The sequence below is a fragment of the Budorcas taxicolor genome, chromosome 6 (assembly GCF_023091745.1).
Source record: "Budorcas taxicolor isolate Tak-1 chromosome 6, Takin1.1, whole genome shotgun sequence".
Lineage (NCBI taxonomy): Eukaryota > Metazoa > Chordata > Mammalia > Artiodactyla > Bovidae > Budorcas > Budorcas taxicolor.
In genome coordinates, this window is record NC_068915.1 from 36,926,465 (window position 1) to 36,940,716 (window position 14,252).

Consider the following 14,252-nt stretch of genomic DNA (forward strand, 5'->3'; position numbering starts at 1 on the left):
ATGTAATTAAAATAGTGTGACCCAGATGCATGAAAGGAAGACAGTGTAGCAGACTTCACAAACGGAATCAAATATATATGAGATATTGGTATACGATAAAAGAGGCATTGTGTGTTATCAGGGAATGAAACAGATCACTTAATAAATGTGCGACCACTGGAAACTGATCCCCCAAAAATGAAGTGCAATCAAGATAAACTCCATATAGTTCAAAGATTTAAACATAAAAATGAAACAATGGGGGGATGGATATATTGGGAGATTGGATTGATATAAACACATTACTATATATAAAATAGATAACTGATAAGAACCTACTGTATAGCACAGGGAACACTGCTCAATACTCAGTAATGGCTTATATGGGAAAGGAATCTAAAAAAGAGTGGATTTTTACACATTATAACTGATTCACTTTGCTATACAACAGAAGCTAACACAACATTGTAAATCAACTATATTCCAATAAAAGTTAATTAAAAGAATGAAACAATAAATATTCTAATAGGAGCATGGGAAATCTTTAAATTTCATCATAAAGGCAAACTTTTTGAGAAAAGATCAGAAACCATAAAAGAAAATGTTAATACAGTAGGCTGCATAAAAGTGTTTAAAAATATTACGCATGGCAAAAATACCAAAAAGTAAAAGAATTTCAGTAACCTAAAGAAAAAAAATTGCAACTCATTTTACGGATAAAGAATTGTTGGGACTTGCCTGGTGACCCAGTAGTTAAGAATCTGCCTGCCAATGCAGGGGATACGGATTTGATCTTTAGTCCGGGAAGATCCCAAATGCGAAGGAATGACTGAGCCCGAGAGATACAGCTACTGAAACCCTCATGCCTAGAGCCCATACTCCACAACAAGAAGCCACCACAACGAGAAGTCCTTGCATTGCAACAAAGAGCAGCCCCCGCTTGCCTCAACTAGAGAAAGCCTGCACACAGCAACAAAGACTCAGCGCAGCCAAAAATAAATAAATCAAAAATTTTTTTAAAAGAACTGTCTTAGTAGTTTAAAAAACTTCAAATAGAAAAGAAAGATACTAACAACAAATGGAAAAATAGGTAAGAGGAGAGAACTGATGGTTTGTAGAGTATGATATACAAATATAACTGAATATAGGAAAAACAGCACAACTTCACTCATAATGAGACAATTTAAATTAAGATATTCTTAAAAATTCCCTGGAAGTCCAGCAGTTAGGACTTCACCCTCCCATTGCATGGGGCATGCAAGCAAGCAAGCCATGTGGCAGGGCCAAAAAAGAAAAAGAAATAGATTCTTCTTTTCAGAGCGGTATAGACCAAAGTTTGGTTTACACTGTGGGCTGATGCTTTCATATTAATTGATGAAGAATAAACGGTACACCTTCTGTCAGAGCTGCCATGTTGCCCAATTCCAAGGGTGATAATGTGAATGGTGGCCACTTAAGTTGGGCAATATGGTGGCCCTGACGTCTGTGGAGGGTCATTTGGCAAAATCTCTCAAGATTTAAAATGCACATACAATCTGATCCAGTAATTTTGCTTTCTGAAAATTTCCCTGCTTGTATAAATATATATATATTTATGTAAATATATTCATATAAATATATATTATATTATTGTATAATATATATTAAATATGTATAATTATAATATAATTATAAGCAGGGAAGTTTCCAGAAAGCAAAATTATTGGGTCTATATATATACACAAAGAAATGTATGTTAGAACTGTTATAAGAGCAAAAATTTAGAAGCAACTATTCATGTACATGAATAGAATACTATTCAGCCATTAAATTGGAATAAAGCATTCATATAAGTCAGGTAATATAATGATTTCCACAATATAGTGATTTGTGGAAAAAAGTAAGTTGCTGACGAATGTATGCTACCATTTGAAAAAAAAGAATACATTTCTATATGTTTTTATAGAGTATCTTTCAAACGTTATGTAAGAAACTCTACTCTGTAACTGCTTTGTGGGAGGGGAATTAGGTGGCTATTTCACCGTATATATCATCTTTGCATCTTTTAAGCTTTGGACCTCGAACGTTAGCTCAAAGTCATAAAAGGACATCCCAAAGCACTGAATAAAATAAAAAACAAGAACACAAAGATAAACATTGTTCCCCTCATGTCTGATCAAAATACCTAAAGTTTTAAAACACCATAAACAAAAAACTTTAAAGTATGGTTTTATCTTGACTGGATTCTCTATGGTTGTGAAATTCTGAGGTCGAGTCCATGACCAAGTCTAGGAATTACACATGTTTTGTAATAATAAGAGTAATGATTATATCTACTCAATCGTGTGTGACTCTTTGAGACCCCGTGGACTGTAGCCCACCAGGCTCCTCTGTCCGTGGGATTTTCCAGGCAAGAGTATTGCAGTAGGTTGCCATTTCCTTCTCCAGGGGACCTTCTCGGCTCAGGATTTGAACCCAAGTCTCGTGTTTCCTTCATCTCCTGTGTCTCCTGTATTGCAGGAGGATTCACTGAGCCACCAATGAAGCCCATTATAATAGTTTCGAATTCAAGCAGGATCCTGTGGGACCCTCCTTAGTACAAGGGCCTTCTTGTGTCTCCTTCCTGTGTCTTCCCTGCTTCTTGTTTGCAGGGAAAAGGATTCAGCCTCCTAGACCTTCCCTGAGTTTCGAAGGGCAGATTTAAACTGTTACTCATTGGGAAAGTGAGGGAATGCAGAAACGAAGGGAAAGCAGTCAAGAAACAATAGTGGAGGGATGGGGCAGGGTCCTGGTTCCTCCTCAAAGGATATATAAGACAGTTCAACATATATATCTCTCAGTTCTACAGGAACTAAGACTCTCACTCAGGTGGAGGATGGTAACTTCAGGCTGAGCACAAGCATTTGAACCCCAGACTGTTTACAACCAGAAGGTTGAAGACTGAGATTTCTGGAGCACCACCCTGTTACCTCACCACCAACCAACCAGAAGAAAGTCACACACTCAGCAGCCCTCCCTGAAAATTTTTCTTTAAAAACTCTCTCCTGAAACTCATCAGGGGGTTTAGGTCTTTTGAGCACAAACTGCCCATTCTCCTTGCTTGGCACTTGAAATAGACCTATCTCTGCCCCAGACTCCAATGCTTCTGTTTGTTTGGCCTCAATGTGTATCGGGCACACAAACTTGAATTTGACAATAGCTTTAGGTTAATCTTTTCAATAATATACATATCACATACTCAAACATTTGTACAGTATTTTCAAATCTATCTAAAATTTGTTACAAATTCTATTTCAGACAGTATTCTATTCAGAATATGGATAAAGTGACATAAAAGTAATCATGCTTACTCAGGACTTTTGAAGATTGATCGGTCATTTTATGAACAGCCTCTGCAAATGGAACCACCAGAGTTATCCAGTTCCTGGAATCAAGCATGACAGGACACTCTGGGAGCAGAAGGAAGACTGATAAAGCTTCTTGGTGTGGAGAACGACATGGAAGAGCCCCAAGCAGATTATCCCTGAGACATGCGGTTATCTGTGGTTGAAAAACAATCAGGGAAAGGCCCAGGACATATTAGATACAGTATCATAAGAAACAAGATATAAGAAGAGAGGTTTCATATCTACTATGTTCCTAATGGAATAGTAATGTAGTTTTCCTAAAGCCTACTATTCAAACTCCATCACTCCTTGATATCCCAAATACCCCTAAAGTAGTATGTGAGAACCATTGGAGTCAATTAAAGGAATAAAAGTGAAATCACATGCCTGGACCTACTGAACAAACCGTGAAGATTGCTCAATTAGAAGGGATCCATACCTAAATCTATCTGACTAAGATACACCGTAGCAGAGGAAATGGCACATGTTCACCTCACTAATCCTGTTTCATCTTCCTTCAGGGCTCACAGGAAGATGGCATTGCCCGGCCTCCCTGCAGTTAGGTGGAGCCATGTGATCGGGTTCCAGCTAATGGAATGTGAGGGAAGGTGATATATGGTACTTCCAGGCTTGACCCCTAAAACCTCTCTGTGACCTTTCACACCCTTTTTCCTCATCTGCCAATCAACATGAAAGATCTACCAGAGAATTTTATGGCCCTGGGGCCTAGAATGCCACGGAGAAGGAGCCTGAGTCACCCCTGAATGAGCCTGGGCAGAGGGCGGTAGGGTAACAGAATCTGCCACGCCCAAATATGCCACTCTGACATGATGATTATTTTAAGCTGAAGGCAAGTGAGAAAAAGTAGACACAGAATGAGCTCTCTGGCCTCCCCCATCTTCCTGAAAACAGAACATAAATTCCCCTCATCAAGGTGTCCTCCTGTCCACAACTTCCTGTATCAGGAAGGGCATAACAGTCTCACTAGCAGAGCTGAGCTGGCCCTGAACGAAGACGTCACACAGCAAACCTTACTACCTAGTCCTTATCCACCATTACTTTCTTCATATATCTGCTTTCCCACCATTTGCCACCCAAGAAGCTCCAAGTCCTTTTCCTTTGTCTTTTCACTTCTCTACAAAATTATTGTTCTCCATTTGCTAAGTTGCTATTGTGAAGCGAAAGTGAAAGTTAAGTCACTCAGTCGGTCCAACTCTTTGCGACCCCATGGACTGTAGCCCACCAAGCTCCTCCGTCCATGGGATTCTCCAGGCAAGAATACTGGAGTGGGTTGCCATTTCCTTCCCCAGGGGATCTTCCTGACCCAGGGATCGAACCCAGGTTTCCCACACTGCAGGCAGACGCTTTAACCTCTGAGCCACCAGGGAAGCCCTGTGTGACTCTTTGTGACACCATGGACTGTAGAGTCCATGGGATTCTCCAGGCAGGAATACTGGCGTGAATAGCCTTTCCCTTCTCCAGGGATTGAACCCAGATCTCCCACATTGCAAGTGGATTGTTTACCAGCTGAGCCACAAGGGAAGCCCCAGAATACTGGAGTGGGTAGCCTTTCCCTTCTCCAGTGAATCTTCCCAACCCAGGAATCGAACCAGGGTCTCCTGCATTGCTGGCAAATTCTTTACCAACTGAGCTATCAGGGTTGCTATAGAAGCCCCAATTCTAACCACTCCTTAAAGTTACTCATCACTGAGTATTTCCATGTATATGCAGGATGCACATGCTAATAAATTTGCTTTTCTCTTGTTCGTCTGTCTTTTCTAAGTGTAATTTGCAAGGTCCCAGCCAATGAGGGCTTCCCTGGTGGCTCAGAGGTTAAAGCGTCTGCCTGCAATGCAGGAGACCCGGGTTCGATCCCTGGGTCCGGAAGATCCCCTGGAGAAGGAAATGGCCACCCACTCCAGTATTCTTGCCTGGAGAATCCCATGGACCGAGAAGCCTAGTAGGTTACAGTCCACGGGGTCACAAAGAGTCGGACACGACTGAGCGACTTCACCACCACCAGCCAATGAGACAAAGATAAGGAGAGAAAAAATAATATTTTTTTCCTTCCCTACAAGTGCCTCCTACCTCAACCCTCTTTGGACTTTGGTGTGAGAAAAAAATCGTTACTGTGTGAATAAGCCATTGAGATTTTGAAGTTGTTTGGAGGACCTTATGTTTGGAAGAGGTAATCAAGACGATGTTGCCCCTTAAACTGGACCTGGGCAATCAAAGCCTCCTCACCCACTCCCACGTGTTTCGAATACATGCTCTGCCCACTGTTCCCAGAGTGGATGTGTTCCAAGGACCCTGCCTTCAGAGAGTAAGGTATTCTGAGACCATCTGGATGGTATATGTGACCGAACCCAGCCGTTAACACCTCTGTAGGAACTTGAAGATTCCGGGGGTTGGGTGTAGAGACTTACTCATCTTGGTATCACCCAAGACAAACCTTGTAAGTTCCCTGGTTTATTAAACCTGCCACCTTCCAATCTGGAGTGGCTGCCTCTTTCTTCAGTCTTTCCTGGTCCTCTGATCACAGGAGCCAGTTTCTGAACCAAGTTTATTTATTCTAACAGATCTTAGATACTCTTTAACTATGAACGTCTGCCTCTACATAAGGATTAAGTAAGAAGACACATGATACAATAAACTGTGAAGTACTGTATATTATTGTTATTATTACATTAGTGTTCTTGTAATTTGTTTTTTCATATGTTCAGAAGAACATGACTTTTGTTGAATGCTATTAGGTATACATGAGAAAGGTGTACAAAGTCAAATAACATCAAAATAGGGTCAAAAAAGGTAGATTTCTTTTGGTGTATAACATCACAGAGTCTTTGATTTACTTGTGTGAATCATGACATCATAATAATATGCAGTGTTCCCAAAGTTGCTTCACTAAGAGCCCCTCTTCATAGAGTGTTCTGCAAAACTAATGTATCTTAGCACTTATATTGGGAAGAGCACACCAAGTAATCTCCCACATCACCTAAATATTTTCATTAAAAATATACTTGATCACATTTACTATTCTTACTTTTTCACTTTGAAAATTAAAATAGTTTCTACTGCATATTAAGAAACCCTCTCCCCCTTTCCCTTCAAAATGTATGGACCCACAACAGTATAAAGATGATTTTAAACTGAAGACGTCAGAGATACAGCTAATAGAAGAGTGAACGAAAGGAAGCTTTCAGAACTTTCCTCATCTGACTAAAGGCAGAGGCTTTAAGAATGAAGCAGCCATAAATCTCCCCCTAACTGGACAGGCAAGTGAGCTACACTGCCAGGGACAAGACCCTGCACTTGCGCTTGGATGAGACATTGCATAAACAAACATTATTGCAAACTATCCTGTCTTCCATGTATCCCCCTAAAAGCCCCTCTGTTTCCCTGAAAAGTTCGTTTGTTTTCTCATAGAAGCCCCTTCTCCCCTTTCGCTAAAATTGGACATGAGTTTGAGTAAGCTCCAGGAGTATGATGGACAGGGAGGCTGCAGTCCATGGGGTTGCAAAGAGTCAGACATGACTGAGCGACTGAACTGAAGACTGGAGTGGGTTGCCATTTCCTCCTCCAGCAGATCTCCCTGATTTCCCTAGGGATTGAACCTGCATCTCTTGTGTCTCCTGCATTGCCAGGTGGATTCTTTACCACTAGTGCCACCCGGGAAGCCCTGGAAAATAAAATGCCAGCACCTAAATCAGTAGTATTTCTCCTTGTGGCTCAGATGGTAAAGCATCTGCCTGCCATGTGGAAGACCTGGGTTTGATCCCTGGATTGCGAAGATCCCCTGGAGAAGGAAATGGCAACACATTCCAGTATTCGTGCCTGGAGAATTCCATGGACAGAGGAGCCTGGTGGGCTACAGTCCATGGGGTCTCAAAGAGTCGGATACAACTGAGCAACTAACACACACACGCAATATAGTAACTGCATAATAAACACTAGCCCCTCCTCTATCACACTTCTATTTCACTCAACTCCTAAGAGAATTAACTGTTCCTGTAAAGAAATTCTATTGCTCTATTTCTAAAGTGAATATTGGTTATTACCATCAAAGAAATCCATTCTTTTTCTGTTAACTTCTTGAAGGTATCTCTTGCCATTTCTAAGTCCACATCAATGGAAATCATTTCTCCAGGTTCTCTTTGGATGCAGGAAATGCAAAAATAAATAAACAGATTAAAATAATATTCCTAACTTCATATATCATTATGTTTGCATTCTTTTGAAATCATCGATTTACTTTGCACCAAAAGTTGTTTTTTTTTTTTAAGTTTATGTTTTCCTAAAAGAAAACAGGTAACAATTTATTATCTCAAGTTTGGACAGTTAATAGCAAAAGTTTACATGCTGTGTCTGAGAACTGAAATCATTTACCCTTACACTCAGCCTGCACACTGGGAATTGAAACTCCCTAATCCCACCTATTTTACCATCTATATTTACATTACTTTGGGATTCCACTGTTTCATTAGCATGACTTTACTATTCCAAGACACTCCTGCCCAAGCCAATGGCTTGACTGTTCACTTGAGGAACTTCCTGAAAAGACCCATTAACTCCTCTATGGAACACAATCAACAGTTTATGCTCTAAAATTCTTTGCACCTCTTGTCTCAAAATCCTTGCCTTGATGTTTCCATCTGTCCTGGATTATGGTACCTTTCCTCAATCCTAATCAAATCCCCAACCCTCCCCTCCCACATTGAAAAGACCTGCCTTATTCCAAATTGCTAAAAATTGGATTTTTAAAAATCCAAACCTGGCCATGCCCCTCAGAAATACTACCAAGGCTTTGTCTAAGTGTGGCATTTCCCTGGGTTGTGTTGATAATATTTGAGGAGCCTGCATTCTATATAACAATTTGTCTTTATAACGTATTATTTAAAAATATTTCCTGTTTATTGGATTAACCAAGCAATTGTAATACTAGGGCTTTAGCATTCATGCAAGTACTAAAACAAAGTACTGTAAGTTTCCCTTTAAAATAAATTTTCCTTTGCAACCTTTGGCATCTTAAGATCAAACCTTGAGATTTCTCACTTGGGGAAGGGAGCATGGAAATTTTAGAAAGCTAATATTCTTAGTGTAGAAAAGATTATCCTCTACGTAGTGAGAACTTAAGGCTACAGTGGGGAAGAAAGAGAATGAGTTGCATGGTAGAATCCCCTCCTTTGCTGCCTGGAAGGACAGAAAGAAGAGGAAGGCAAATGGGAGAGAAAGGGAGCAGAGAGAAGCAACGTCTTAATTTCTCATCTCCTGCCTTTGGCTACATAAGTGGAGACAAACAGGGATGCCTTGTGGGACTCTCAAATGATAACTGCCTCATGACCTGTGGAGGTTAGAAGAGGGGGTGAAGGAAGCCATGACATTCAGCTTCCCTGGGCTTCTCTGGTTCCCAGGTGAAGCCTCTGGATCCAGCAGTTCCTCCAGTCTCACTGAGGAGTGGCTGAGAATGCAGCTGGGTTAAGAACCAAAGCTGAGAAATACCTGCAATAGGGAGTAAGTGAATACAGAGTACCGCCTAGCGGCGGTTGTGTACAGGTACCTTCTGAACCTGTGAGCCAACCTGAGGCCAAGTCAACAAGGGAGGGACAGGACATGACCTAGCAAAGGAGGACTGGCAGGAGTTTCCACCAGCTGCAAGCTGACCTGTAGTCATCAGCCTCCAGAGAAGACAGAGGGCAGCCTAATGTTAGTTGCTCAGTCATGTCCGACTCTGCAACCCCATGGATTACAGCCCTCCAGGCTCCTCCATCCATGGAATTTTCCAGGTAAGAATACCGGAGTGGGTTGCCATTTCCTTCTCTAGGGGATCTTCCCAATCCAGGGATCGAACCCGGGTCTCCCGCATTACAGGCAGACTTTTTACTGTCTGAGCCACCAGGTAAGCCCGAGGGCAGCCTAGGGGCGCCTTTATGCTGCTACCCACCCCACTCCCTTGTTATTGCTAAATTAATTATACAAGGAGGCCATCACACTGCAGTGGATCTCAGGCCACAGTGGCCTATAAAAGCAAACCAAAATCTAAGCCTATAAATTCCTCAGAGTTATGAAATCAAAGCCTAAGGACAACCAATCAAAAAACAAACAAAAAAAGCCAACTAGGCTTTAAGCTATAGCTAATCAAATGCTTCCTTTCTTTCTGCGCCTTCTCTATGTCTTTCCCTGAGCTCTTGCCGCTGGAGCTCTCAAGCAATTCCAAACTGGTGCTGTGTGATTCAAATCGATGTTCACTCTAATAAACTCTTACAATTTTTAATCTGCCTCACTTTATCTTTAAGTCATTCCCAGGTATATTACTGGAGATCAAACAGGGAGGGGAAGGAACAGTTGACCAAGTGTTCAGCACTTAACAGAGGAAATGTTTAAACTACTCAGATCAAGTGTCAAACCAAGTAGCAGAGAACTTGGACTCTCCTCTGTGATAGTAAGACTGTTAATAGTTAAAGATAAAATAAATAAGATCTGTTTTCCTTACTGAGCTCACAATAAGACCTTCAAAGTACAGCCCAGGCCTCTACGTGCAAAAGCGAAGTTAGAATGAATTGATCACTCCTGAAAAAAACACCATTCTTGTCAATCAGATAACACAGGAGGGCAGGGCAGAGGAACAATGTAAATTAGAGATTACAATTTGTAGTAGTCCAATGGGAAATTTCTTTATAAAACAGAAGAATTCTGTAACAATCCATGGAGTTTTCTGTGTTGGATTTTTGGTTCATAGATAACAAAATTCACAAATTAAAATGACTGAGTCTAAATATTTCATTTAAAATATTCTCCAGTGTTTTAAATAAAGGTAAGTCTCTTTAAATAAAGGTAATATAAATATTACCTCTTCTTTAAAAAACTTGCAGTCAGACAAGCGGGAGATGAAAATATCACTCTAATTTCACTGCAAAAATAATAAAATAAGGTTAAGTCACAACATACTACTAGCACATTCCTTTTATCTTACTCAGTATATAACTGGTGATGTGGAATCATTAATAACGATAATAACTGCTCTGTTAAGAATTTTCCAAATTCTTGCTATACTTTGTGCATGGTGTGCTAGATCTCATAAAAATCCTTCATAGCTGATTTGATCAAGTCATCTAGATTTAAATAAAATCTACCCTTTTGAAAACAGAAATTTGTGGAGCTGCAGAGAATAAACTGCTGCTGCTGCTGCTGCTGCTTAGTCACTTCAGTCGTGTCTGACTCTGTGCGACCCCATAGACGGCAGCCCACCAGGCTCCCCTGTCCCTGGGTCTCCAGGCAAGAATACTGGAGTGGGGTGCCATTGCCTTCTCCAGAGAATAAACTGTGAAGCTATAAAGAGTCAGTCTTGGGGATGGCTTTGTGGGACAGACAGAAAGCATTTTTGATTCACTCCTGAATTTCCTTCACCTATCAAAGTACCTGGCACATTGTACATCTTCAATATAGCCCTGTTAAATGAAGAATCAGTGAATATGTCAATGACTTCTTCAAACTACAGATGGTTTAAATCAAGATTAAAATGCAAATAATTTAATGACAAAGCCAAACCCTCTCTCTTATGTTTAGGATAAAATGAACCAAGGCTTCAGAACCAAGTAAAAGTGGTTTCTACTTTATCAGATAGAGCCACCTCTTAGCCACTTCATCTTCTATACTTCCTCTTGCCACTGCCATCCATTTTTCTGTCAGAGACTGGTTAATTCGGCTTATTTCTGGCAGGGTTTTCCTGGAAACACCGGTGGAACTAGTATCCTTCTAGGAAGAAAAAAAAAGAACGATCAGGAAAATACACACACACCAAGTAGTAAGACACAGGTGGGAGACACATCGAACCTTCTCAGGCAGTGGGATTCGGTGGGAGGAGCCTTGGCATCAGACTGGCTGGCTGTTCCATTTCCCAGCCTGGGCCACTTTGATTGGTTTGAGCCTGCTTTATTGTTTAAAAAATGAAACAACACAAAAGAATTGAAAACAGAGACTCAAACAGATATGTGTATGACAATATTCATTGCAGCATTATTTACAATAGCCAAAAAGATGGAAACAACCCATGTCCAGCTGCAGCATCAATGGATGGATATGGAATATTGTGTGCTCAGTTTGTTAGTCATGTCCAACTCTTTTGAGCCCGTAGACTACAGCCCACCGGGCTCCTCTGTCCATGGAATTCTCCAGGCCAGAATACTGGAGTGGGTTGCCATTTTTCTCCTCCAGGGAATCTTCCCAACTCGAGGACTGAACTGGTATCCTTTACATCTCCTGCGCTGGCAAGCAGATTCTTTACCACTAGTGTCGCCTGGGAAGCCCACACGGAATATGACTCAGCCACAAAAGGAAGGGCGTTCTGACACATACTGCAACATGGATGAACTTTGAAAACATTATGCTGCATGAAATAAGTCCAATACAAAACCATGATTCCACTTATACGAAACAGGCTAATTGATAGAAAGGATATTAGACTGTACTTGGGGTCAGGGGTAGGGGAGAACTCAGAGTTATTATTTAATGGTTAAGAATTTCTGCTTGAGGGGGAATAAAGAATTTCTGCCTGGGGTGATGAAGAGTTTTAGAGATGGTTAGTGGCCATGGTTGGGCTTCGCAGGTGGCACAGTGGTAAAGAATCTGCCTGCCAATGCAGGAGATGCAGGAGACACGGGTTCAATCCCTGGGTCAGGAAGATTCCCTGGAATAGGAAATGGAAACCCGCTCCAGTATTCTTGCCTAGACAATTCCATGGACAGGGGAACCTGGTGGGTTAGAGTCCATGGAGTCACAAAGAGTCAGACATGACTAAGTGACTGAGCAAAACAATGGTGATGACTGTAACATTGTGAGTACAATTAATACCACTGAATTGTACATTTTTAAATGGTTAAAATAGCAGATTTTATGTTATGTATGTTTTACCACAGTTAAAAAGTGAGTTAACAATAACCACCTCTCTGGGCTCCCGTGAAGACTAAAATATATTGGGTATACAAAGCCTTTCAATTATAGGAAGTACTGAATAAAGACTAGCTTCTTTCAGCCCTTTAATCATCCAGAGAGTTTTGCTTTTGTATCAGGGGCTTTCAAACTTATAACAGAATCATCTGGTGATCTTGTTAAAGCAGGGCCCATCCTCACAGTTTCTGATTCAATGGTCAGGAGTGGAGCTCAAGAATTTATATAGAGCAAATTCCTAGGGGATGCTGATGCTGATGCTGCCAATTTGGGAGCTACACTTTGAGAACCGTGGTTCTCTACAATATTTGAAGACAAATGGTTCAGTCAGAGGTGTCAGAGAAATCGGGGAAAAAAAATCTGTCTTTAATATATTATTTGAAAGACATCAGTGCTATGACTCCATATTATACCTCTGCTTTTGCTAAATTTATAATAAATCAGAATTTTGCATCACTTCTGTTTAATGCTTAACTAAAGACCTCTTGAGTCAGACACGACTGAGCGACTGAACTAAGAACTAAAGACCTCTTGAGAAAGACGTATAACCATAATTCCCTTCACTTTCTTGATCTGAGTCCTGAGTGTCCCCTGGAGTTCAGTCATAAGGAAGTTTTTTTCCTCCAACATCCCAGGAACCTCAGGACAATGAGGTGCTCCATATTGGCACTCACAGACCATTTCTTCTGCTTTCTTCTTCAAAATCTCGGCTCTTCGTAAGTACGTGACATTAGACTATATCACCCGCCTCCCTTTCTTCTATGATAATCACCTGCCAAAGTCCTAGGCACTACCCTTCAATAATTGAAAACTTAAGCATCTTGTTGACTGTCTTCCTCTGCACAACCATGCCTGTCACCATTCTTTCCGTCATTCTTGGCAACTTCAGAATTAATGAGCATGATTTATTTCCCTCCATGACCTCTCAACTCTTGATCTTATCTGCACTCTCTTCCTCTGCTCCATGTTAGCTACCCAGGCCCTGGATCAGGGTTTCTAAACTGACTCAGTCGACATTTTGCATCAGATAACCCTTTTTGTGGCAGCTGTCTTGTGCACTGTAGGATGTCTAGCAGCATCCCTGGCCTCTACCCATTAGACATTAGCAGCAGCCACCCCAACACTCGTGGCCCTCCCTCAGTTAGGACAACCTAAACTGACGATAGACATTTCCAAATGTTTCCGGGAGTGCAAAATCACTCCTAGTGGATTGCCCCAGATACAGGTGATATTCTGTTCTTTATAATATCAATAATTGTTCTACCTTCTAAGTATCTATGGGAAACATACTCCTCTCTGATCATCATACACCATCCTTCTACTTCACTGACTTCACAGTGGTACTCCAGTCTAACATTCTTTCATACGGAAATGAGTTAAGACTTTGGGGCTGTTGGGTTGAAATGAACGTATTCTGCATGTGGAAAGGACATGAATTGACTGGGGGCAGTGGCAGAACATTACAAACTGAGCGTTTCCCCCCTAAGTTCATATATTGGAATCCTAACCCCCAATGTGATGGTATTAGGAGGTAGGGCATTTGGGAGGTGATTGGGTCATGACGGGGAAGCCCTCAAGAATGGGACCAGTGTCCTTATAAAGACTCCAGAGAGCTATTTTGCCCTTGTCCCTTTTGCCATGTGAGGATACACGGAGAAGAAGGTCATGTATAAACCGGAGGCAGGCTCTCGCCAGACATCAAATATGCTGTCATCTTTTTTAAGTCATACTGCATGGCTTATGGAATCTTAGTTCCCTGACTGGGGATCAAACCTGAGCCACGGCGAGAAAAGAATGAAGTCCTAGCCACTGCACTGCTAGGGAATTCCCAAACGTACCATTATCTTAATCTTGGGGCTTTCCAGCCTCCAAAACTGTGAGAAATAAATTTTTGCTTATAAGCCACTCAATCTACAGTGTTTTGTTAATAGCAGCCAGAACAGACTAAGACACTTATTTTAACAG

At 41.2% G+C, this 14,252-nt stretch overlaps 1 protein-coding gene across 1 annotated transcript in view; it reads right to left on the reverse strand.

The window, feature by feature from the left end:
* The window catches only part of HERC6 (HECT and RLD domain containing E3 ubiquitin protein ligase family member 6), a 52,351-nt gene that overhangs the window by 22,063 nt on the left and 16,036 nt on the right, over nt 1–14,252 (reverse strand). The window contains exons 9-12 of the mRNA XM_052642004.1: nt 10,972–11,096; nt 10,192–10,251; nt 7,403–7,496; nt 3,309–3,498 (exon numbers count right to left, since the gene is read on the reverse strand). Of these exons, the coding sequence (XP_052497964.1) occupies nt 3,309–3,498; nt 7,403–7,496; nt 10,192–10,251; nt 10,972–11,096 (469 nt within the window). The remainder of the gene's footprint in view (nt 1–3,308; nt 3,499–7,402; nt 7,497–10,191; nt 10,252–10,971; nt 11,097–14,252) is intronic.